Below are 24696 nucleotides of genomic sequence, written 5' to 3' on the forward strand. Positions count from 1 at the left end.
TTACATTGACGGTCACAGATACTTTGGCTAGTACGAGGTCGACCGATCCGGTGGTGGGGATTGCGCAGCCTATTTAGATTAGTTTGAAAATGACTCGGCGACAACGGCGACCGAGATGCCAGGTTACAACGATGACGTTCGTTCAGTGTCTCATAAGTTCATTATATAGAAAAGCCTGTGGAGAATGGTATGTTTGTCTCGGCTTGTCATCTAGAACGGTCAGATAATCGGAATCTCACCGGAAGTTGCGGGATTTATTTTTCCGTGAGCGAACTCGCCGGCCGTGACCGAACCAGATTGATAATAAAGATGTAGTCTCTGTTTGTGCATCACCGGCTTCAAACGTTAAGTTGGAGAAGCCTTCCTCAATATCCATGGAAAGATCCGCGAAAGTACTTTACGAGAACGATAGTGCAAGTATTAACCGGGCATCGAGCTCTAACAGGGATAACAAGAGCGTAGAGGCGGCGAGTCGGCGTCCAACTACGAAATTATTTCGTTGTGATTACCTCACTGAAATCGATTGTTCGATTTGCATTCTATTTGCATTTTAACGGTTGCGTCGTACGGGTCATCCATGTGTATTTCGGAACCATTATCTAGCCGGAAGGCGGACTGTGGAGCAACTCACTGGAGACTTTCTATAATAGGAAGGACTCTCTCTTTCAGGAAGGGTTACTTCTATTTCGGGAAGGGGTATGGTATTTAGACCCACCTTTCCCCCTAACCCTGGGCGTTTCAATATTAGGCCTAGGGCGGTAAGTGCAATACAAGATGCTTACCGTGTTTTGGACCAGCGGTAGCAAAAACCTTGGATCAAGATACAAAGAAAGGGAAGGAAGCAGTTTCCGTTAGCCATTCTTAAATTTCATTCTGATCAATCTATTTCTTGGCGCTTCGCTACACTGGGTTGGCGATATGCAGCCCGAGCAAGTTGATCTCTAATGTACTTTAAGTGGCTGGTTCCCTCGAGTCAGGGCAGCAGCTACCGTTTCGGTGGCACGACACGTCCCTTGCCATTCCGCCCCGAATTAGGGCGCTCGGGCGCCCATATGCCTGACAAATTGACAACGGCGCTCCAAACCTAGTCGAGCCTACTCCACTCGAATAGCTTGGCAACCTACTCGGTTGGGCCTGTCGATCCTTTAAAAAAGCAGGCTGCAATAGCTACTCGGACACGGGCTAATGGTGTCTATAGCAGAACCGTTGTTGGAACATATGCTCACTATTTGATTTCTTCTCGCCTTGTCCGCCCTCACTCCTAATTGCTACGTTTGGAGGAATCCGAAACGACCGGCCTGCGTCTCACCACGCCACATACCTTGTTACTCTGTCTCGCGGAGGAAGCTGAGCCTGTACGTCTATTCCCGCTCTATACTCACAACATGAAAGTTACTGACTCAGCAAAAGTTTACCGGGCCCCTACGCCTTGCGCGATTCTAGCACAAATGTGGACGATTCTCCGCTCTTCTATCTTATCAAATCGGATTTCCGCCGAGACAGAGAGGAACGTGCAAACCCGAGGTTGCAGGAGGATGAGCCTGTAAACCGAATTTCGTCATCGCATCTAAAGAGCAGTTCTAAACTGGGCATTGCAGAAGTGGTCATCAATCAACTTCACCGAATCCGATAACCGTGGCTATTGCAGATGAACGAAGCGCTCGAGATGGGAATCTACTGATATACATGATGGAGTCAGCGCCCCCAGCCGAAAAAGGAGGCTGGCTACCCTTCGAGATTTGGTGCCTTGCATGTTCAGATGTGTCTAATGTTCTGGTATTCGCTTGGAACGTTACCGCGCCCGTCAGGGTTTGAATCTTTTGTCTATTATTATGAAAAGCGGAGAATTATAGCGGACAGAGTATGGTGTCGTCTTGATTTCTTCCCAATTGTAGAAAGCTGCGTTTGGCAGCTTTTTCTCCAGTGTTTTTGTGCAAGCTATACGTATCCGTTCCCGCTCTTCTAAAACAGGGAAATGTCTTCGGTGCTTGTACTGTCGGCTCCTCCTCGGCAAGGCCCGGACGTGGGAGGCGATTTCAGACCTGTAGGTTGTAGTTGCGCGATGGTTTGCACGTTGTCTTTTTCACGAACTAGACAGCTCTCCATAGAGGAATAATAAGCCCCAGGGACGCGAGTAGCGTCGTCAGATCGGGCGCCTTGCAAGGGAGAGGACTCGTAATCGTAAGTCGCAAAAAGGGTCATTGTCGAATCTATTGCGATGCACTGCTGAACCTCTGGGTCAAAGTGTACCTTCTTGCGGTTCGTCGACAGGAACTGGGTACGGGTGGGCCACTCTCTGTAGCGGACAGCGGACGCACATGACAATCTGATCCATGCCTTGTCGCCACTGGTTTTGGAACCGCCTTCTCCAGAGACAAATGAATCGTTCATTGGGCTGTGGGCGGCCACAGTTATGTAGGATACAAAGGACAACGCCCTCTTCAGCGATGGTCTTTTGGTAGGTGGCGGCTGCGAGCTTTCGTAAGACCTCTGTGGTGCCGCATGTGCAGTAGGCGACCGCCCACTTGACTTCCATGGACCATAAAGCCAGGTAATGTCGCTGTCCTTTGCCCTAACGACGGAGTGTTAAAACTGGGTTGATCTCGCGCAATCGATCTTTTCAGGTTTGACTAACCAGTCCACCCTGTCGGATGGTACAATGTTCAGCTGCTGTTGGCACTGTGTCCATGTCCTCCAGAGTGCATTTTCAAGCCTAATGCTGTTCTTCAGGGCACTTTTTTCCCTGAGCACAAACCTCCTGGTCACCCAAATATCCTCTTCTCTCCATACGTGCGAGAGGTAATCAACATTGATCAACGGCTTTTCTTCCAGGGCCTCTTCATCGCAGAACAGTTTCGACGCAGATGCCATAGTAAAGGGGAAAAGCGCCCTGACTAGAGAGGAACGGGAGAGAATGCTAGACGCTTGCAAGATATCAAGAGGCAAACATTGAACACAATATGCATGAGCACCGCCAATCTCACATCGTAGTCTGCTAGCTTGGCTAACGATTGTGAGTCTCTGGATATTCCCGGTCACTGCCAATACCTTTTTATGGTGACTGGTTCTAGCTAAGTTATATAAGAAAAGAAGATACGTAATTATTGTATTATTGTTTTCAGCCCCAGTCTGCTGGATTCGGTCTAGTTTTTTCTGGAAATGATGCAAAAAAATTTCCCAGGAAGTTACTAAATACGAACGCAGACATTCTGGAAAATCATACTGGTACCACAGCGGGTAGGCTGTAGCGCACAGACCGTATATAACAGATTCCCGACCCTTCGCTATGCGCGAAGAGCCCTGGCATTATCGCTAATAGATAACGGTAACGGTAAGTTACCTATGGAAACTAGTAGAGAAAGAAGACTAGTGGTCTCTAGAGCTAGACTACGATCACTGGTGGCAAACCTCGACTTTTCGAAAACAATTATCACCTTATAATAGCCATGCTCACTTTGAAGCCGGTTCTTTCCTCGGTTGCTCCCTAGAACTTAATAGTGATTAGCCACATAGTATCGGCAGGGCAAGCGCATAGAAATCGCACATGAAGTTCCTCGAAGCTACCCTCGAGATTGACGTAAATATCAAAGGATTTCCGGGAAACCTTGCTAGTTCAAATAGCTGTAATCGTTGCTAAAGGCCGCAACGCGCAAACTGCCCCCTGGGAAGGGGTCATCGGAGAACCGAAGAACCTTCCCGTCTTCTGCACTTCACGACGTCATCACCCAAGGGGCTAAACAGTTGTAGACTGCGCCAAAACCCAAAAAAAACCCGCAAAAGTGGGGCTCTTGCGGGTTTTACTCATATTTCACAACCCGCAAACCTGTATAACTACATAAATTCCATAAAAATAGCCTAAATAGGAAGGTTACCTACCTATTCAAGCTATTTTATGAATTTGCGGGTTTTGGCGGGTTGGGTTGGGTTTTGATTCCAGAACCCATTGCGGGTTTTGGCGCAGTCTAAACAGTTGCTAGGATGAAATGTCCTATTATAGTTGCACCTTGTTTTCGTCCCTTTAAAACACTGCCAGAGTTATTCTGCCCGCAACTAGTAGCTATACCACTCAGAAATTGTTCTTAGTGCAGCATTTCTATAATAAGAAAGCGGTAAATTATAGGGCGCCATCTGCGTACTGTAAGAGTGATGATTCTTGATCCACGGAGAAGCTTCCAAGAGCACCGGGCTGCGCAATATCTAGCTTCTTTACCATGAATAATATACTCATGTTAGCAGAATTTGCTGCATTTGCCCCTCTGAGGGCTCAAAATGCAGAAACCCGACAATTTTCCACCAACAAATGGCCCTATCGTCAAACACCTATGCTCCAGTCTGTGACAATGTCGTCGCCAACCTCATTCTTGATAATACGTTGGCTTAAGGGGCAGCTCCCAGAGTGGCGTCATATACTTGAGCATAATTATTCCCACCCCATGTTGTCATCAAATGGATGGAAAAGCTCCAGCAGATTGACTGCACTCTTAGGGCTTGACTGTATGAGGAGCAATTCAATGGGAAGGCAGCGCCATTTCGAACCTTTCATCCGTTGCAGACGAAATCCATGTGATCGTTTGCTGAAGCTGTCCGCAAAACAGGCCAGAGCCTTTATCCTTTCCGGTTGGCGTAGGTCACCCGGAAACACCAGGAGTCTCCACCCTTTTAACTAACATGCATTTCGTGGGTAGAATTGTTAAGCCGCGGGTTACCCTTGGGCGGGTAAGGAAAATTGAATAAGCGTCCCAAACCCGCCTTTGGCAAGGCCTAGGCACTAGAAAATGCACGTGATATGTGTGGAGTGGTGGAGCTGCATTATGCCAATGGAAAACACATTGAAAACCCTACATTATTTCTTGGAGGGGCGTTCACCAACTACTACTTCTAATAATTTCTTCACCCTAGTAGCCAACGCTCATGGCTCCCGGGCACTATCTATCAGTTTATGTTCTGGGCCAGAACGCATGCCTCGGTCGTGCACTTTTGTGCACACCCGAGAGATCGACCGGCAATAACGCCGCCGCCATCTCTACCGGATCGTACAGCACCAGAGACGAGGGCAGTCGAGCATTATCAGGGCCTACTGGCTAGACCCTGGACTGAAATTCCCTCACCACTGCGAAATGCAGTTGCAAAGGCAGGCGTCTCTTCAAGTGTCACGAAGCTTGACGGGCTCGGCGTAAGGGGTTCACTTTCTGCTATGCGCAGTATTTACCACCGTACGTATCCCGCGGATGCTCCTTGGATGGTCGACATGGTATGAGCCTACGCTCATCAGTAACACAAAGTCTCGTGCAAACCGTTCGTGGCCATTCAGAAGTAGGCGGCGTGCCTGATTAGTGGAGCATTCGGAACGACAACAGGAGAGGGAGGCGTTGAAAACTGAATTGCACCTATTACCAGTCGCTGTGCACATGATTCGGATCGCCGTAGAAACGGGTCAAAGTTTCCCGTTCCGTCAACGATGCTGCGACGAAAAGCTGGAGAGTTTTGGTTGCGGTTGGCGGGGGATGCGAGGCAAACACCTTAGCGATACATACCGGAATGGCCTGGTAGACTCAGTTGATTAAGGTGTTGAGGAGGCCCATATTGCTCCGCTTGTCAGGTATGCTGTACAGGCCGGCGTGGCCACGGGTGACTGACTATGGGTGACTGACTATGGATGACTGGGTATGGCCACTTATAAAGGTATACATAAAATAGTGACTGATCACGGCAAGCAACCACTTTATCTTAACACGGTGGCCGCAAGGACGGTCCTGCCCTGCTCCAGAATTGGACCCCCTGGCACCATCATCGCACCAAATACGTATGGAATCGACGGCAATAAATGGTGAGGATGCCCGAAGAGAATTGGTAAAAGCCCACTTCACACCAACAACGGTTCGTAAGTGGCAAATGTCCACTTATAGCTGCAGCAGACCTATAGCCGCTCTCGAAGGCCACCGTATGACCGAAGTGTTTCGTAATTTCCTTTGCAAACTCGACTGGCCTTGAGCGACTAGTTTTGAACTGGATCAAGGTAATAGTCCTTCGGCAGTTCGCATTACACATTACTAACGCCAACATACTACTCAGTCATTCGGAGCAGGGCAACTGTAATACACACGGTATTCTGACTTTTGTCGGGCCATATGTGGATCCAGAAGCCAAGCTTTTGTGGTGCAACCGGATAGTAGACCACGTGCCAACTTGAAACGGCGGTGCTCGGCTCTCGAATTGGTAAGAGAGATTGTGCTACGCAAAGTATCATTGGGCATGTTTTGGGTTCCGTGTGGTATCAACAGATTAAACTTGAAGTATCACAAGAGCTTATCCAAGCACGATCCTGACCCCCTGCGATCCATCAACTCCACACTCCGCCGCCCCGACCCAAAACACCCCCTCCTTGACTGATGTCAGACTATACGTCCCTCCGACGTCAACTCAATCGGCGTTCGTCAACGTACGTGAAACCTTGTGCACAAGTGGTCAACTTTAACCGGAAGAAGTTCATCCGACATGACGTTTTATAGCAGTCGATTTTAAGACTTCCAGGCCTTCTTCTCCACCAACTTCTCCACCAACTTCTTCACCAAATACAGACATGAGTGGCCAACGGCAGTGGCTTCGTCCGTATGCACCTTAATTGCCCGATCGTGCAGTTGGTTATACAGAGCTCGTCCTTTCATACCTCTAAAAGGCGCTGGGCTACATTGTACGGATCGTGTGGTTCGATAAGAAAGCCCGATTCGCTGTCTTTTATCTAGTAGGGAAGTCCACCAACCTTGGTTGCAATAACGGAACAGACACCTTGATCTCAAACCCTTCACAGGCCGAAAGCTGCAGCACAATTTTTGCTTTAGAAAGAACTGCATTTAGGACTTGATTAGAGGGCTTCGCACGAACAACACAAATGTGGTCTCTCAGATGGGGCATATTTTCTTCGATCTGATTGACGACCGCTTCGTAGGTCCTAGTCGCATCAGGGTCGTCAATAGACCTATGACCGTAGATGACTAGCTTCGGAACTTTAATGTTCAGTTGCGCCTCCTGCATACGGTCATGAAACATGCTATACCCACTTAGGACATCAAATAAGCCTTTAGAGGGATCAAACCGTGCAATCTGAGTAATATAGTCCTCGGACGGATGGTTGACCATTGGCATGCCACTTTCCTGGCACCACTGATTGAAGACTCGGCCATAATGCGCGGTGTCCTAGTCCCACATGCCCTTATTCAGGCCATCTAGCATGTCGGTAGATGCCGGCATATAGCCCACCATTTCCTCCGGAACATCGTGGGGCACTGAGTCAGGGATGGGGTGACTAATGAAAATGCCTGCTTGCTGCGCACGTTCCCAGAGCAGAGCCAGTTCCACGACCTAGCCTGGGGTGTGCCATAGGTTGAGGCGAGGCTGGCTCTAACTGATCCAGAAGGGCCGGAGCTACCCTCTGGGGTGTTTGGGCTCTTTCGATTAATGAATCGGACAACTGGCGGTGTGACGCGAGGGAATCCCAGATCCAAGCTTCAGATTGACCCCTAGGACAATTCGGCAAGAACACTCCTGACAGCGCTGTCAGCTACGCGCGCAACGTAGCCATTTAACCTTGTCTCTTTTCTCATGTTCGCTCCCCTGCAAATTTTGGCATGCTGGCTAACCGTTTTCGCTCACAAGCTTGGTGTATACGGAGACTCAGTTGAGCCAATCGAATGCTATGCCTTTCGAAACATAGGAGCCCTGGAAAAGACTGTTCTACAGTGGCACCGAGTGCCCTACACATGTAGTCATCCTTTAAGGTCTACAATACGTACCGCCTCAACCCAGTGCCTCGATGGGAGTACAATAAGTTGGAGATCGCAGAGAAGGGGGACTGGTGTGTGCACCGCATGGAGTGGCTCCTGACAAATTTCCTGTCTTCAGTAAGCCGATTTACAACATCAGGAACCTAGGATCGTGAATCAGAGTCTTTGAATATGTGGAAGACTACCCTGAGCATTGCTCTTCAGGGCATATGTGGTCAGAGCTCCTTCGGGCTTACCACATTAGCACTGACCTGGGGATTCTCAACGGCAAAGCGGTCTGGCCGCCTCACACGCTGGGTGTTCTCTCTGACCGAGGCACTTTCGATAGAAGGGAAGTCAATGTCAGTGTGCCGCAGCAGGATGTGAAAGGACTAGTTGATTTTATAGAGCTACACTTGCCAGACTACGCAGGTATGCTGAATACAGATGATTGGTGAACGGATTATAGAGATCCACCTGCGCTTCACCGACCAATGGCCCAACCTATGCCCGAGCGGATTTCTAAATGCCGTGGTAGGGTTGGATCAAGGGAAACGGTGTCCGTCTGACGAAATGATGATTTATGACACCCGAGGATTTAGCGTTGTCATGTTTGGCGCCCCCCAAAGGAGAGTTGTGGGCAAAGCCCGAGATGCCATTATCGAGGCCATTCGCTGTAGCCACTCCCTGTACAGCGTGCAAATGCCCTTCACTGAGGGTCTACCGGTTCGACACCACTCTCACCCTCCAGGGCTTATCAGTTTGCAACTTTCAATGGCCCCGATCTACTTCGGTGCCTGAAGGCGCGAGAAGTCTTCAAAAAGTTATTATTTATTGCCGTGAAATTTGGTCCAGCATCGCGGTAAGCCACGTCTAAGCTTGCCACTTGTATTTTTCAGCACAGGGCGTTTTAGTAAATAATTAGCCTCATTACGCTACCGCGTCTCTGCACGATTGACTCTCTGTGATACCGAATCTCGCGGTGCATTTTTAGCCAGCAAATTTAGTAATCCACTTTGTACAGTCAGTAGCACTACTGTATCTTTCGCTCAGAACCAGCCTCATGTTACAACTCTAAGTTACACACTTTGTCGGAGACATTATCCGAGGTAGAAATGGCAGGCACTTCGGTCAAGAAACTCAGTGAGCTGGTTATCCGAAAAACAGCGGGGTTGCAATTAACTTACAACGCGTAGAATCACCATATCTATGGGATCTTCCAGTAGTCATGGCCTTCCGCTCAGAAGTCGCATTTCTATATCCACGAAGGTACCAAGAAGTTGCCAGAGTGTTGAGCGGATTTGTCCATTCGTGAAAGCCTCTTTGCATCTTGCAAAGGCACCCTGATTCGTCCAGCATGCCATATGAAGGTGACGCTGGACCTTATAACCGAGCATGCAAGAACCTGGCTGGTAAAGTGCCAATGCAAGTTTTGTTGGTGGAAGATCACTACACTGAGCCGCTTCTACGGATTGTGCCGGCCTGTGTTCTTTGATTCGGTCATTGCACACAGGCTAGGGCCAGGGTTAGTCGAGTCCGTGCTTCACGAAACCAGTAAATCCTAGAGAGAATCGACTGTATTATCATTCTCCACTCGATAATTCGCATTCTGGACCCTTTCTTGACAAAGGAAGCAGCAAATCAATTCTCCTTCATAGACGGCAATGAGGCCCACCTGTTCTGGAGGGCCATAATCAACGATGAGGAGTGAATAAACAAAGCACTGAGCTGTGATGCCGACCAGTGCTCATTAGGGCTCGCCTCTAGAGTTACGAGCCCGAGCCAGGAAAAGGAAGCGAAAACACTTTACATAGTACTACTGGCAAACAACTGGTCTAGCAAAACCATGTATGGGTCTAGTGGGCCTGACAGCTCCATACATCAATGGATTCTGTTCTTGCGTCGAAGTTCGAGAAGTGGTCATTTTTATGGCGAAAATAATTACGAAGTGATATTGTCAGAGCTCAGCTGGCGTAATGCAGCTAAGGAGAGGATCACTATTCCAAGAACCAAATTCATCATATAAAGCCATATACCAAGCGCAATATTGCCACAGGAAAATCAGGGTACCATCCCCACATTGGCCGGCCTCATTCCGCACTCGGATGGGGAATTTCCGAAGTATCGGGCCACTTACGGAAGAGGTCCGCGAGATGATCGATGGGTGCCGTCAAGAGTTCCACAGCTGTCTTACAAGGATGCCCATGTGTCCCGCTAGGATGAGAACGCGAAGGGACGAACATTTTGGTTCGGCCAAAGCACTTAGCATAACTCTGGCTATCTTTTCGAGACAAGGATTTTTCTAACTTAGGCAACCCGTCAGTCTCCTCCTCTTTAATATGCTCGGATAGGTCCTCCATCAATTTCTTGATAGTAGGGATGAACAACGTATCCGAAGGTGTCATATCCTGGAAAGTCTTCAATTGCTCTTTAACCTATGTGTCATGAAGTCAGCGAATGTATATTATTCCACGCATATAGAGTTTAAGACTTACTTTTAAATGCTGCTTACGGTCCTTGTTAGCCATATCGGCCCCACCAGCGAGATGCTTTTCGAATACTGGATAAACCAGAAGCTCCTCCCCAATGGAGTGTCGGGCAAGTTCCCAGGTAAAAAGATTCTGGAAGCGCACCTGCTCCTCCTTATCCGAAGAGTGGATGATTTTGTCATAATAAAACTCGATCTCCCTATGATCCTCTTTGATCGCGTCGCTGAAGCAAGGTGCCATAGCGATAGGCAAGGTTACTATTCCGTAGGTCCGAGCTATCGGTGACAATGGTAGCTCGTGTGCCTCTAGTGGTGAAGGAAAAGCAGTGGGTAATCAAAACTGTTTGAATGTCCCCACTTATGCCATAATGGATTCGCTAGCACTGAATCAAATCAAGTGCGCACCCGCAACTATGCTGACGTATGGGTCAAGTCGAGGATGTTAGAGTAAAGATTTTATTATCATTGGGATGCTGAAATTGAGTACCTTCTTTTTTACGCAGATGTGACGTTTTACCAAGCATGGGTGGCCTAGCAGCAAGATGGTGATGGTCAGCGTCATGATGACGAGCTAGACCCGGGCAGGATTTTCCTGTCTTCCGACACACTTCAGATACAGCAGTTCCGCGCAGGCCATGCTGGCAGGATTTAGGCCATTGATGAGCTGGTCAACCCCGCTTTAGGTCGTCTCTTGGTCGGATTCGGCAAGGAAATACCCAAGGCCGCGTCAGAGCTTATCAGACCGACACCTACCTACTATTAATACCTCTGGCTTCTGTACAAGTATTCGAGCTTGATAAGATGCTTGCTATTACGACCAAATACGCCCAGAAGCAGGACGAACTAACTCTATATCTACAGGCAAGTAAGCTTTTAGCCTAATACCCCTTTGTTGTCGCCTCCTTTGTTCTAGTCGTTATCGTATAGTTAGGTTCGGTCTCACTCGGGCCCCGGCAGTTCTGAAAAGATCATAAACATTTTCCACCTCCGCCCGAACGGCTAGGTATATATTTTCTGTCCCTGCTACAGGTGCTGGTGTAGAGCGGCCACAACGGACTGCCAGTGATCCGGCTCTGCCACCACTGGTATAAACTGGGAACAGCAAAACCCCGATTTTCGCATCCTGGAAACTTCAATGGACCTAGCTGCCAACAGATCACAAGCGACCGATATACTCGACCACCGCGACACCGCTGATCCGTTACACCATTCATGGGAGATCTACCCTCGTCAATCACTGGGCGATCTTCATTATTTCACGGCTGCCCTCCCAACACTCTTTCCGACAGGCGTGGGAGGCCATCTGGAGGAACGGACAACAGCCGTACCGGTTTCCGCTTTCGCGGAGTAGCCTTTGACTCACCACAGCAGCAGAAACGTCATGTCAGCAACACATTCGTTTTAGATACTGATTCTAAATTCGCTCATCACAAAACCTTCATGTATCTTCTATATGATGTGATCCAACACCGAGGAGCTTCGCTGGGGAATAGCCTTCTCGTAAAACGTCGTCTTTGGAGATCGGTGTCACGCAATATCGAGTGCCTGACGATGGTCCAAGTGCAAAATGCAACAGAGACGTTTGCGGCGGGCCGGAACATCGAGGGCCCAACCATCAAGCGGCTACTACGGCACACCGCCATAATTGGTATGCGAGTTCCAGATATCGTTCTCCCAGAAAATGCTGCTGCGCGCTCAGGCCAGAGCATTAACCGTACGGGAAGGTATGCTCGCCATTTAGCTTACTCTCAACCCCTCAGACTTACAAAATCCTTTCGTTTTGGTACTCACCGGCATAGAATATGACTCCGAGCGTTCCAGGCTGCCGCGGCGGCCGTTCACCAAGTCGTAGACACTTCCAACCCGGTGGCTGTTGCGCGATTCTTCCATCATACATGCAAAGCCATTCTGGATGGCCTTCGCCGCTCCAAATTGGGCGAAATTGGCATATTTGGTGATGTGTCAAATTACTTTTGGCGTGGTGGAAACCAACGGCCGAGGAACGTTGCATCTGCGCACATTAGTATGGGTACTAGGCAAGCTGCGATTCACAACTCTGCGAGAGCAGGTACTCAGCGACAGTGACTTTGCGGCTCACATGGCCCGCTACCTAGAATCTATAATCGTGTAAAGTATAGAGAAAAGCAAACCGATCATCATGAGGGGGCTCGCCAAAAACACCCTCTTCTGCCAGTGGTACGCAGACTGACCGGCAATTTCTTCAGTCATTGGCCGATGACGCCAACTTCGTGGCTCACAAGAAACAAATCCACTCGAGGAAGCAATCCACAGCATGCTTCAAATATCGACCGAGGGGTACCGGTAAAAGCGTTTGCCGGTTCGGTATTCCTGGTGGCTTGGTTTCCAAGTCCGAAGTAGATGACCTGGGCATGATCCATCTATGTCGGAATCATGCTTGGGTTATCCCGAGGAGCCCTTTCATTGCTAGCTGTATCTCCAGCTTTACCCTTATTATATGGTCAATTATAATTTCACGCGAATCAACTGTGGTGATTAAAGAGACACGTGCGCGCTGTCGTTCAAGCTAACGGAAACGATGGTTCATCGGATCCAATGGCAGAACAACCATGCACGTACGATCATGCACGTACGATAATGACATGGCTCCTGCTAGAATATTCGATAACTATAAATGGCGCGGCGCACACTGGGCTTACCTGACACTTTTTGAATACGTACGCACGAAGAGCCTGAGAGACTCCATCGCGACTGACTTTGACTTGTGCCATTCATCCAAGATATGGCACATACGAACCACGCATTGCTCGCACGTCATCTCAGGTAGCAACCATCACATTCGTGGGATAGCTGCCTGTGTTTCAAGCGGCCGAGGATAGTATTCCGAGCGGAAACCGAACGACAACTACAATTGTAAATGATGTCGCCGAGGTATTGCTCGGTCTGTTTGTTCCCTGGCAGCAGTTAGCACCACACTCCCAACACAATGCTGCTGCGGCCGCTACAAAACGGGATGCCCGCGCTCAAGTCTTGGTGGCCCTAGAGCCGACGCTCGCGGCCACATAATCAAGCTTTAGCGAGAAATGTTGACCTACTACGGAAATCCAAGGAGGATTGTCGGGCTGATGCTGAATTAGGGATGGCAGGTCGTGTATCTGGCTCTTTCGATCCGATATTGATGACCTGAACTTATCTGACTTGAGCAGGGACAATGATGGACCCTTCCAACCCATAGACGAGACTTTCCACGCAAATGGAGTTGGTAAGAGCCAGGTCGTCAAAGCCATTGCGTCCGGCATGAACCTAATTTTACGCAAGCAAGAAGCCATCCTCATGGCCCCGACGGGCACCGCTGCTGATAATATTGGTGAGAACACGTACCACACGTCACTCACTTGGTATCTCCATCAACCGATCGCTACGGACGGCAATGAGTGCTCGTGTCCGAAACCTCCGGACCCGAAAGACCGTTATGATTGTGGACGAGGTAAGTATGTTGCAATTTGGCATGCTCAGCGTGATAGATAGCCATTGTAAAAACGCCCGATCTCTACATAGGGACTGCACCGACTTCTTTCGCGGCCTACGGGTCGTGATCCTGGTGAGCGATTTCTTCCAGTTTCCGCCTGTCCGAGGGCCTCCGTTATGGAACAAGAGATGGAAAAGACGAGGAACAGAATGGCCAGCTGATCTAGCATCAATTTAGACAGGCAATCCTCCTGGATGAATAGACGAGGCAGGCAGAAGACCCGTCCTTCCGCGTTCTTCTCGGCCGCGCACGATCCGCCACTCTGTCCGTAAACGATCTGAAATTGCTCAATTCCAAACCAATCACATCACGCATGGCTCCTGACTTGAAGCATGCAATAACCGTAGTTAAATTGAATGCTCTTCGACAGCAAGTGAGTCGCGCTCGAGCTCAGATGGAGCATTCTGCAAAGTCCCGAGGCCAAAAAAATCTTCGCCTTCGCGGGGCTCCATACACGCACCAGGCCAACCGGGCTAACGGGTTTGCGGCTGCATGCCGATGACTTGCTGGGACTTCCCGAGAAAGCCACCAAAATTCCGTTTCCAGCCCTTTCCCTGTACTCACCAATCATGCTTGTGGCACTGCTAACCAATATATGCACTCATCCGGGACCGGTCAATAGAGCAACAGGGAGCGCCGCAGGAGTCGTCGTAGACCCGACTGGCAAGTAAATCTCAACCTAGCAGCCATGGCTGCGGTAGCTGTACTATACTGGTTCCCAACCACACAGCTGAGTTCTATAAAATTGATGATCTTTACATCTTGTGCATGAGGCCGCCCGCGTGTGTGCTATTCAGACCGTGCATAAACCGAAGGCTGCCACATTCACAGGCCCGGACCCCGCCGACATGTCCGTGACCCCTTTTGAGAGATCCCTCGCTGTGAAGGGTCATTCGGTCCGCCGGAGACACGTGCCACTTTGCCCCGCTTCCTGCTTGACCGACTGACTACAAGGTGCAGGGCTCGACACTTACGTCTGCGTTTCTCGACCTGAAACCCTACCCAAAGGGCGAGGTCAAGATCACCATAAGGAATACTGCTCGACATATGTACGACTGTCACGACTTCGATCGCTGAGGGGACTTCACCTTCTGCAAAAGATTGAGATGAAAGATTTGGACTTTCGGCCCTATCCTCAATTGATAGACGAGATGCGCCGATTGCAGGGCCCTGAAAAGGACACCATAGATAGTTTTTGGAATCCAAGCAGGACAATCTGAATCGACCATCAACTTTCTCGCCCCGGTTTTCGTTTCAGGGCCACAGCGTGCGACAGCGCGCGTCATCCGGTTAAGATGGGCTTCACCCCTTGGTGAATGTCCGCCGTAATGGGTTTGGCACACTTGAACAAGCAGTCGGGACGCGGGAGGTCGCCCGACCACCACATCCCAGACCTGCCTAGCTTTGGGGTAGTAGGTCATGAGATGTTGCCAGGTCGCAAAGTTATCGCTTCCTGTCAGAGGCTCAATGGCCATGACGGCTCGGTCGGGCGAGCCATGGACCAGAGCAGACATGGCGATGATTGCAAAACGGGTAGATATATAATAAAGATGGTTAAGATGATCCTTAGATGAGTAGAGATGGCACCCGAGAGATTGCTCCCGGGCTCATAACCTGTTGTAGTTTATAGGAAGGTTAATCATTATATTTTAGAGAGAACAAGTGAGGCTATATATACTACGAGAAGATCAAGTTGATTTCCAATCAACTCGGTTCTTTGTACAGCCAACTTCCGCTTTCTGCACACCCTACCACCCCACCAGATTGGGTTGCACACACCGGATGTGTGCATATTACGATCGGATGACATAATCTAATCAGGACGATTTATATACATTATTTCCTCTTTGGGAGGAAGCCCATCTCATCCAACGTTTTCTGTTTCCTCCTATCCACCTGTAACCTTGTAAACTCACCAATTAGGCTCTCCATATATCGAATATTCTCTTCCGTAGCACCCTCTTTATGCTGAACCCATTCCATAACCTCATGCATATGACTAATAGCCTTTGCATTAGATAACAGCTCAGTTGGTGGCCCATATATGTAATCTTCATCCTGGTCATCATTGGCACTAGTAGGACCGTCGTCAGATAGATCAGCGATTATATCGGACAAATCAGGGTCGCTGACGTCGATGTTCTCATCTGACGGGTCCAATGGCCGGTAAACCGAGGTCGCGTTTGCAGGGAAAAAGACTACCTTGATGTTGGACGGCGGCGGCGCTTCATCAACAGCGAGGAGGTGGGCGGAAAAATTATCAAGCAATAGCAGGACTCGTCTTTGCTTGTCAATATGCCTATAAAACGAGCGTAGCCATTCTCCCATAATTCCATGGCGCATCCATGCCTTGTTATTCCAGCGCTAGATACATCCGATCGAACGTAGATTTACACCACGTAGGGCGCGAGGCGTCTTTGCAGTCCCAATTAACTAGAGATGCATCCAGTCTGAACCAGTGGCATTAGTTGCCACAGCAATAGTAATCCTAGTTTTATCTCTTTTCTGACTAGCATGACCATCCGTCGATAGACCGCCGTTTGGCATTAGACGCCAGGAAAGCCCTGTTTCGTCTATATTATAGATATCATTGGGCTAATATTGGTCGCAGATCGCCTTGAGAGGTTTCATCTCGCCGTGTATTGAGGCTGGGACCGATGCAGCTTCGCCGTGAAAGGTATAATATCGGATCGAATGGCGTTTTTTAAACCGGGCGAGCCAACCATCAGAGAAAAGGGGGACTAAAATCTCAGCATATGCGGGTATTTTCTTCCAGTATTCGACAGCTTTCATCCGAATGAGTGGCCCTGATATCGGAAACCTAGCATTTATATGTCGTCGCTGCCATTCAAAGAGGGCCCGGTCCAATATAGGCCACTGCGCAGTCGATTTCCGGGTTTTAATCCCTGCTTCACCAGTATCAAGATAGTTGTATTGAGATGAAAGGATTTTCGACATAGTAGTCCGGTCGATAGGGTGACCGAATTGGGACTGAAACCACTCGGCTATATTCCCTATGAGGGTTGAAGGTCGGGCATCGGACCAAAAGTATGCGTAGAGCTTTCTTCTGCGCGTCCGAAATACTCTTGTTTGGCCTCTTTTTGTAGGGTATCTTGGCCGAGAGGGTCACAGACGACGGGGTGGAAGGGATGAAATTCTGCATTATGATTAATCGGATTTCTATGACAAAGGTAGACAGGTGCAAAACATTTCCTGCACACTCAGGGTGTGCAGGAAATGGGCAGATTATATGGAGAAATCCATAAAAGTGAGTCCACCCACCAAATTATGGTGAAGAATGCGGATTTGTGACCGCGCCGGGCGTGGAGAATGTGGAAGTTGACTGTAGATGTTTTCGAAGGGTAAGAGCAAGACCAGCAAAGACTTTCTTTTCAAGATATCAATCACAACGAAAGTCCAGCCTGAGTTTACGATAATATCGAAGCGAGTTACCAGACCGCTACCATGCCTTTGAACGACGGTCTCCAAATCTCAACATTTTGACTCGCTTTATGCAATGGTTAAGTGCCGTCATCGTGATGGGAATCACTTCGTATTTCGTACACAACTGGCCGAAAGGGGAGCATACAATTTACCAAGAAGTTATTGTATGTCAATTAGATATCCCCAAATCTTTATTCAAACGACCCGCGACACTAACCTGGTTCCAGTCAACGGTGTCTGTTGCCTTTTTCTTGCCGGCATTTGTATCTCCTTTTATGCCCAACCTCTTCACTAGATTTGTTACTCCGATTGATATAATTTTCTCATATTTGTGAGTCCACGACCTATAGCTTATTCCTTGCTCCTAACAGAAACTGAACTGGTATAATTTAGGTGGTTGACGGCCTCCATTTTCGCCGCTTAAGATTATAACTGGAAGGACTGCGCGGTCAAAGCTCCGGCTGGGGCCAGCTGCGCTCTCAAGAAGGCCAATGAGTCCTGTATGTTTCTCGCCTTGTGCATTAGCGTTCCTTCTGGTTGATCCACCCTGGTAATCTCGAGATGCTAACGTTCCTTAGTTTCTTTACTTTCCTTGCAATATTCATCGAGCTACTGAACTTTGGGTCTTATCGCAAGGAGAATAATACTATGGAAGAAAGGAAGTATGACGATCATCACGCACGCGACGGGTCTAGTGATACCGCCGCCTAAGGCAGAGGCGTCTGGGATTGCGACCTAGTACGACTTCCTGGTCCACTTTTGACTTCTGAACCAACACCGGATGCGACGCGTCCCATCCGATCGAACATCACCCAATCCGGCCATTTATCTTACTTTGGGGGCTGGGCGCATAGTGTAAGGGAGGGAGCGATAAACTTCAAAATTTCTGCGTTAATTTAATGAGCTGTGAGCCAAGGAGGTAATGAAGTGTCCGGCTTTACTTTCGCTTTGATCAGATTAATATGAGATGTGAAGTGCTGGATTCTAGTGCCTATATTCAAGCTATTGTTTTTGTTATAATTCAGAGGAACAATGATTATTATTTTATAGGGAAGCATGAGGCTATATATACAACTCAAGCAAGTTGATTGTAATCAACTTGGTTGTCCCTGTAGACATAGAGCTAATTCCGATGCTGTGGGTTGCTTCATGATCTGCACCAGTCTCATATCACAACAGTAACCCGAGACCGTTAACCGCCGGGCTGGCATGGAGCTCCTCTAGTCTGGCTAACCTCTCCTGTAAATGAGTATTAGGTCAGCTATGACATCGGAGTAGTCGAATCCAAACTTTGCCAGATTTTTCAAGTGGCCATGACGTTTGCCTTCTCTTAGTTCACTCTGATTTTCAACACAAAGAATACGGATCAATTATGTGAACCTTGGGAGACGATAACTCAAGACAAAACTCGTCTTAAAGGAGAGAATTGTCTCGCGACACATTTTGAAGTGAGCGCCAAGCGAGCAACGCGCAGCCAATTGCCCAGACGTCAACGGTTGCCCTAAAATCTTTGCTGGCAATACTGGTCAAGCAGCCGTACCCTATGCAGGATACGGCGAGCATCACTACTGCTTTTGAGATGGCCATGCTAATAAGGAGCAGGCGTCTCGCAGCATAAACCACCTGTCGGATATCAGTGCGGGAAGTTTGGGATAAACAAAAGAAGACAGTGGTATACGTACCGCCGGGACATGAACAGAGTTTTCGACTTCAGACAGGGGCCAGAGTGCATGGGACTCTTTTCTTGTCTGACGTATCTTGGAGAGAAACGAGCCCTACAGAGGAAATTAGGCACGCTTGGTGGGATTATTCTGGGATAAAAGCTACTGACGTCGTAAATATGCCGTAGTCGGGTTTTTGAGATGGTCCCGTTTTGCCTGAAAAGCGCAACGATGTGCCATTCCGCCACAGTAACAACCCACTATCTTACATCAGCGAGAGATCCAGAGAAGCATACCCTAGGGAATTCCCATACAGCAGCTAAGTGTGTAGGTCGTCTCCGTCGTTTTACAAAATCCTGTATCTCACCAGTGTCAAAGGAATCCTGTTGCCTTTCGCTACTGCTGGCGAAGACCTCTTCAAAGGAAGCCGGGCAGAACCGGCCACGTTCGTCGTAAAAGCATCTTCCACCAAGGGCCGAAAGCTATCCCAAACGTCAGGAATACTCGAGCTGGAAGTAACGCGATGTGTAGAACGTACTATGTACTTTGGCGTTTCTGTAACGTATACCCCAAGGTAGGGGTCCAGGCTGTAGGTTACAGCTAGGCTAGTGGGCACGGTCAAGGAGGCATGGATCGCAAAGGTAATTATAGCTGAGGAAATCATGGAGAAACCCAGATCGTGAAGCCCGATCCAAGTGTCTGCGAGGCTGATCCTTCCATCGCCATCCCTATCCCAGAAATTTATGTGCCGCTGGATAGAGCTCTATTAGCGGGTTAGTGGTACATTCAGCTATAGCAACTCCTATCAGCCCAAGGCTCGAGGGTAGGCTACCTGTTTCGAAAGGTGTGGCAATAATCCGGTGCATTTTACCTCGCTATCACCATCAGAGGAATCGCTTTCAAGGGTGGCGGCTGGCAAGCGCTCCCCGGTAACCGGAGCATTGTCTACGGACAACTGGAATCCCAAGCCCTTGAGAGCGGCCATGCTTCTCAGAAGCTGGAGTATTGATGGTGCGAGGACCAGAGATGTACATGGAAGTTCACGTTCTGGTAAGGAAGTTCATGTTATGAGTGGGTATGATGTACGTATGACGTGTAATGGCTGGAATCCGTCCTGCGCCGTCGTCATAGGAGAACTTCCTCATTTCCTTCGGGCAGCAGTCGTCCGCTGTAGCCATACAGCCTGCAAGTCTTGTCATTGTACGGCGGGCTATTTCCTGTCTTCGCTCGTTTACCTTAGGAGCATGAGACTCCGCAGTGTATACACTCCAACCCCAGCGAACCGGTATTTGGAGTAGCGCATAACCGATTGATTTGCCGACAGCCACGACGATCCAAATGCCGGCTTCGAGCGTAGGCACTGTATGTTCCATCATTATATTTTTCTATTCTCGCTCTCACGAACCCTATCAACAGCGTCGCTGCGATCGATATACACTCACAAGTAATATGTCTGCTAACACCCGAGGTTCCCCACCATTTATAAAATTAACCCCATTACATCCAAAGGGTCATCAGCTATAGCGCAAAATCATCACCCGTTCCGTTATACCAAATCCGGGAAGCCAAAACTTGATCCGGCTTTCCTACTCTCCGCCGCCGGACCTTACACAAGTTACGACCCATCACCGGTCCGGTCGGCTGGGCAGAATGCATCCGGGGCCATGTAAACACCAAAAGTAAAAAGGGAGAGAAAAGAAATTGGCAGCAAGCAAACACATCGCGATATTGGAATTCGCTGGGTTTTCTCGGAATGAGGGAAATGGAAGACGGATACTCGGAGACAGGCATCAATGGCGTGAGATTCTCCAAAATTCTAAGCGAAGGCCACTCTTAGCCTACGCACAGAATGGCCCATTCAGTCCCATCCCATCCGACTGACTCACAATGCTGTTTGGGGGTTGTACTGGAAATTAGCATGGTATCCCACCATTAGGCGCTGTGCCTCTAGCAGCTGTTGGCTCTGTAAAGGCAGCTTTGTTTGGGCTGGAGATATTTTGCGCGCGAATTGGCGTTGTAGTGCTGCCTCTCCTTCGGAGGCATATTTGCTTGTACGGCGTCAAATGTACAATGCACCTGAAGATCCAAAATACGCAAATAAGAGCTCTCACACACACTTTGACAATCATAATGTTGGCTATCCTCCGGCGACTGCAGAACCATCAGTTTAAAAACCAGACAAAACTCACCTATATGCTGGACAATTTCTATGAACCGTTGCATCATGTTTTATTCCTGTTTGGCCCCATGATATCAATAATTTGCTGTTCCTACCCTAGACCCCGCTTTTGTATCGAAAGCTTAATCGCAAATTATACTCTCCTAGAACCTCGCACGATAGTCATATAGCCTCTACTCGCAGGCTGCCAAGTTTGAGCAGGTGAGATGCCATAATAAATGCTGGTCCGCTAGAAGACGATTATGTCATCTGTGCTTCCTTATTGTGCTATGTGCTGTTACGGACATAGTGCGTTCTCTCAGGCGCTACTGTAAAAATAATCTGAATCTCTCGTGGTTGCGTGGTACTGCCGTCCAACAATACGGAAGCCTATCTTCACATCATCGCTTTCCCCTGACTCGATGGTTCAGGAATGAAAAGTAATTTTCCAGCCCTACCGTGACCTCCATACGCCCTATCCATGCGATATGTTGATCCGGCCGACACAGTACAAGACATCCTGGGCCCTATTTATCAATGCCATATCCGGTGTAAGCTTGGTTCTTGTCATCAGCGAATACCTTCCATAATCCCCTGTTGTCGAGGGTCGGTCAGGAAGTACCCAGTCCATCCCTTTTTTTCAATGTCCGGGCTCGATGTAGCATACAAAGCGCTAAAGGAGCCTTGTTCAACATCACAACCCACGGCAAGCATAGCTAATGCGATAAGCTTTCCAGTCAATCCCAGTTAGGCATCCTCATATTGCTGCTACGTGGCGGTATTAACCTATAGTCGGTGTTAGGTATAGTGCAGGCTGCTCGTCTCCGTGCCATATCAGACTTACCGCACCCGGACGCACTGAGAGTGCATAAATACTGTCCTTGTTTGGTTTGGTAATGTGTTCTACGAGTCCGTTGGCTGCCAGGATAATCACGAGCTTGGACATACCGTAAAGTTCAATGAGTCTCGATTTGCCGTCACTGACATCATCGAGGGAAGCAAAGTGAACGGCTCTCGGTGCGCCCGATGCTGCCCCGATGATTCGAATACAATTTGAGGGGCATAAGTATCGGGGTACTTAGAAGATTCGTGTAATAGTCGGTAAAGCAGGTCGCAGACGTAGAATTGGCCAAGCTAGTTAATCCAAAATAGTGGTCAATTCTGTTATTCGTCTCGCCGTGCTAGTTCGCATTAGTACCAATAGATAGCGGCAGCTACGTCTATAGGTTAACCGGCCACAATAAATCTTGGGAGGTGTCTCGGAAGCCTTAATGTGAGGTTTCACTTCGGCTTGGATCTATAACAGTGACATTCACGTCGGTCGAGATGGTGACCAACGTCCTTTTTGTCAAGGCCAATATCGTTAGCGAGTTCTCAGATAGTTACCCAGCCACAATACCTATAGGTATATAAATGGACACGTGGATGTGTTAAGCTCGCTGGTTTAGCGCACCGTAAATGAATGATTTTTGCCTTCTATGGACGCATTTTGACCCTTTTTCCTCGACGTGGCAGTGTCGCAATCGCCCCAATCTTGAGCTAACTAGCCCATATCTGCTTCGAACGAAACACAATACTGATATACGAGCGCCTAGCATTTTATCCCATTTATAAACTGACGCAATTGCCTATAAACAGGCATAAACATTAAGACTTCCCCAGTTTTTTAATGGTATATCGTTGCAGGGCACGAGGATATATAGCTAGAATGCGACAAATGATAACGTACGCCGCATCATCCATAACACGAGGAAAGCACAGTGGTTTGTGAAAGTGAGGGTCATAGGAGCGCGTATCAGTAAAACTCAGTTTAAGACTAATGAACTAGGCTCAGGCTGCCGAACTGTTAGTTCCGGCAGAATAGCTTGCAAGGTGGAGTCGGCGTCCCATCAGAAAAAAGGAGACTGGTATGCGCTTCGGAGTTGATGTCTGGAATTTTCCGGTCGAGTCTCCAAAATTCAAAGAATTCCCCCCTGGAACGTCACCCGCCCATTGTATTTTTGAATCTTCTATCTTCCTCTACCCCATTAAGAGATTCATTTGCGAGCTATAGTAGCGTTGCAAAGCTTGGAACCGCCCCTTTTTAGTTGGCTTTCTTTTAAGTACGTCAGTGGAATATACTGGCATAATGATTGGGATTTTGAGTGCGAATAACATGCACCACGTAAACCGAAATACCTGTCCCAAAATCGGGCATACGCGCTCCACGTATTTTGTTATTTGAGCATCTGTTTCTTCACTTTAAAGTTATTATTTATTATATTGCATTGTTTGGAGATCAAGAAGCCGAACATTTCAAAGAATATTCCAGCTGACACTATTGTAATAGCGCACAGAGAATAAGACCGTCTACATTTCCTAATTGAAGACAGCGATGTCCGCAGCTCTTTCCCTGCTTTCGCAGAAGCTATACGGATCCTTCCGTGATCCTCCAAAAGAAAACGTCGTCAGCTGCTGTATTGTCTGCCCATGCTTGATGAGCTGTGTGCTCTGCTGCGTGCGTGACGTCTCGGAAGGCCGTATATGATTGCCAGATCCACGTGGCCCTCCGCGACGCCGAGGGGGTAGAGGGTCCTGCAGCGAGAGTATATGGTTAATGGGTGCGGTCTCCGCGTCTTGGAGATGCCATTGCGGGTAGAAATCAGATAGCTTAAAGCTCTTGTTCTCTGCGAAATGCTCCTGGATATGACTAGCGCTATCGCAGTTCATCCCCTCGATCCTTACTTGGGGTTATACCTCCAAGTGCGCTGGCTGAACTTTAGTCCCAGCTTTTTCACACGTGTGGTGGAGGTCTTTTCGACTCTACGGGCATTGTCCGTATTCTCCAACCTGACGGATTTAATAATCTGTTCCCCCATCGCGATAGGCAGAACCGAGGTGTGCTCGGTATGAGCGGACTGTTCCGGTTTGTTAAGCGACCCCGGAACCCGATGAGTTTTCCTGGCATATGTACTTCATCCCTGTCTCCGCGAGCTTAGTTTGTCTAACGACTAAGTTGACAGTGGATCCTTGCGACAATAGAATGGCATCTACTAGGAGACTTGGCGAGTTGTCTGTCAGGGCCAGCTACGCCACGTATACAGGGTGGATCAGGCTGGTCGCAACAAGTCTGGCAATGCTGACCGCGTCTCAGGGCGCGGTATTTGAGAGATATGTATTCAAGCATTGGAAGGTCACGCTCAATGCCCCTTTCATGGCACTGTTCTTCGTTCCTTGCCCGAGGAATGCTTTATAAGTCAGTTTTATCTCGTGCGGAAACCGACGTCTTCCTCCCATTACGTCGAGCAGCACAGGTGATGTTCACGTGTACGCTTAGCGCGAATGCGATCCCTCTTAACTACTTGCTTTCTGCTATAACTAGGGAGAGAAAGGATATTTCGCAGATTGACTAAGAGCTCAAGGCAACAGCGTGTTTGGGCACAAATGGTTTGGCGCTCGTAGGACACTCGTGGGAGCCTCTATTTGGCTGCTACATGTTACCAAGCCAGCAATGCTGTTGAAGCTACTGAAATGAATCATCATAATTTGTGCCTCTAGAAAAACCCGCAATGGTGCATTATTTCGTAAAATTGGAGACTTGGGCTAGGTTTGGTATGGTTGCTCCGCTGGTCGTATCTTCTGCGGGATATTCTAGGCTGCTCTGGGTCGCGTTTATTGCAAGATAAAAATACCAGCGG

At 48.6% G+C, this 24696-nt stretch overlaps 9 protein-coding genes across 9 annotated transcripts; 4 read left to right on the plus strand and 5 right to left on the minus strand.

The window, feature by feature from the left end:
- Positions 1-1962: 1962 nt before the first annotated feature.
- N7498_008964 (GATA-like domain-containing protein) lies at positions 1963-2871 on the minus strand (the record flags this gene model as incomplete). Its single annotated transcript, XM_058456026.1, has 2 exons — positions 1963-2572; positions 2636-2871. 2 exons carry the CDS (start codon positions 2869-2871, stop codon positions 1963-1965), a joined length of 846 nt encoding a protein of 281 aa, XP_058306014.1.
- Positions 2872-6518: 3647 nt separating this feature from the next.
- Positions 6519-7137, minus strand: N7498_008965 (Trehalose phosphorylase; the record flags this gene model as incomplete). The annotated part of the gene is made up of 3 exons (XM_058456027.1): positions 6519-6617; positions 6668-6728; positions 6785-7137. 3 exons carry the CDS (start codon positions 7135-7137, stop codon positions 6519-6521), a joined length of 513 nt encoding a protein of 170 aa, XP_058306015.1.
- Positions 7138-7990: 853 nt separating this feature from the next.
- Positions 7991-8561, plus strand: N7498_008966 (uncharacterized protein; the record flags this gene model as incomplete). The annotated part of the gene is made up of 2 exons (XM_058456028.1): positions 7991-8192; positions 8230-8561. The coding sequence occupies 2 exons, from the start codon at positions 7991-7993 to the stop codon at positions 8559-8561; spliced, it is 534 nt and encodes a 177-aa protein (XP_058306016.1).
- A 1289-nt stretch (positions 8562-9850) lies between these two features.
- On the minus strand, positions 9851-10489 carry N7498_008967 (uncharacterized protein; the record flags this gene model as incomplete). Its single annotated transcript, XM_058456029.1, has 2 exons — positions 9851-10195; positions 10256-10489. The coding sequence occupies 2 exons, from the start codon at positions 10487-10489 to the stop codon at positions 9851-9853; spliced, it is 579 nt and encodes a 192-aa protein (XP_058306017.1).
- A 1310-nt stretch (positions 10490-11799) lies between these two features.
- N7498_008968 (uncharacterized protein) lies at positions 11800-12100 on the plus strand (the record flags this gene model as incomplete). The annotated part of the gene is made up of 2 exons (XM_058456030.1): positions 11800-11972; positions 12070-12100. 2 exons carry the CDS (start codon positions 11800-11802, stop codon positions 12098-12100), a joined length of 204 nt encoding a protein of 67 aa, XP_058306018.1.
- Positions 12101-13524: 1424 nt separating this feature from the next.
- N7498_008969 (uncharacterized protein) lies at positions 13525-13823 on the plus strand (the record flags this gene model as incomplete). The annotated part of the gene is made up of 2 exons (XM_058456031.1): positions 13525-13714; positions 13786-13823. 2 exons carry the CDS (start codon positions 13525-13527, stop codon positions 13821-13823), a joined length of 228 nt encoding a protein of 75 aa, XP_058306019.1.
- Positions 13824-15592: 1769 nt separating this feature from the next.
- On the minus strand, positions 15593-16099 carry N7498_008970 (uncharacterized protein; the record flags this gene model as incomplete). Its single annotated transcript, XM_058456032.1, has 1 exon — positions 15593-16099. The coding sequence occupies one exon, from the start codon at positions 16097-16099 to the stop codon at positions 15593-15595; it is 507 nt and encodes a 168-aa protein (XP_058306020.1).
- Positions 16100-17268: 1169 nt separating this feature from the next.
- Positions 17269-17624, plus strand: N7498_008971 (uncharacterized protein; the record flags this gene model as incomplete). Its single annotated transcript, XM_058456033.1, has 2 exons — positions 17269-17531; positions 17594-17624. The coding sequence occupies 2 exons, from the start codon at positions 17269-17271 to the stop codon at positions 17622-17624; spliced, it is 294 nt and encodes a 97-aa protein (XP_058306021.1).
- A 989-nt stretch (positions 17625-18613) lies between these two features.
- N7498_008972 (Caleosin related protein-domain-containing protein) lies at positions 18614-19846 on the minus strand (the record flags this gene model as incomplete). Its single annotated transcript, XM_058456034.1, has 6 exons — positions 18614-18823; positions 18883-18975; positions 19032-19121; positions 19176-19343; positions 19400-19624; positions 19733-19846. 6 exons carry the CDS (start codon positions 19844-19846, stop codon positions 18614-18616), a joined length of 900 nt encoding a protein of 299 aa, XP_058306022.1.
- Between the last annotated feature and the right edge of the window lie 4850 nt (positions 19847-24696).

This window comes from Penicillium cinerascens (genome assembly GCF_028974065.1).
Source record: "Penicillium cinerascens strain IBT 15544 chromosome Unknown scaffold_4_segment0_segment0, whole genome shotgun sequence".
Classification (NCBI taxonomy): domain Eukaryota; kingdom Fungi; phylum Ascomycota; class Eurotiomycetes; order Eurotiales; family Aspergillaceae; genus Penicillium; species Penicillium cinerascens.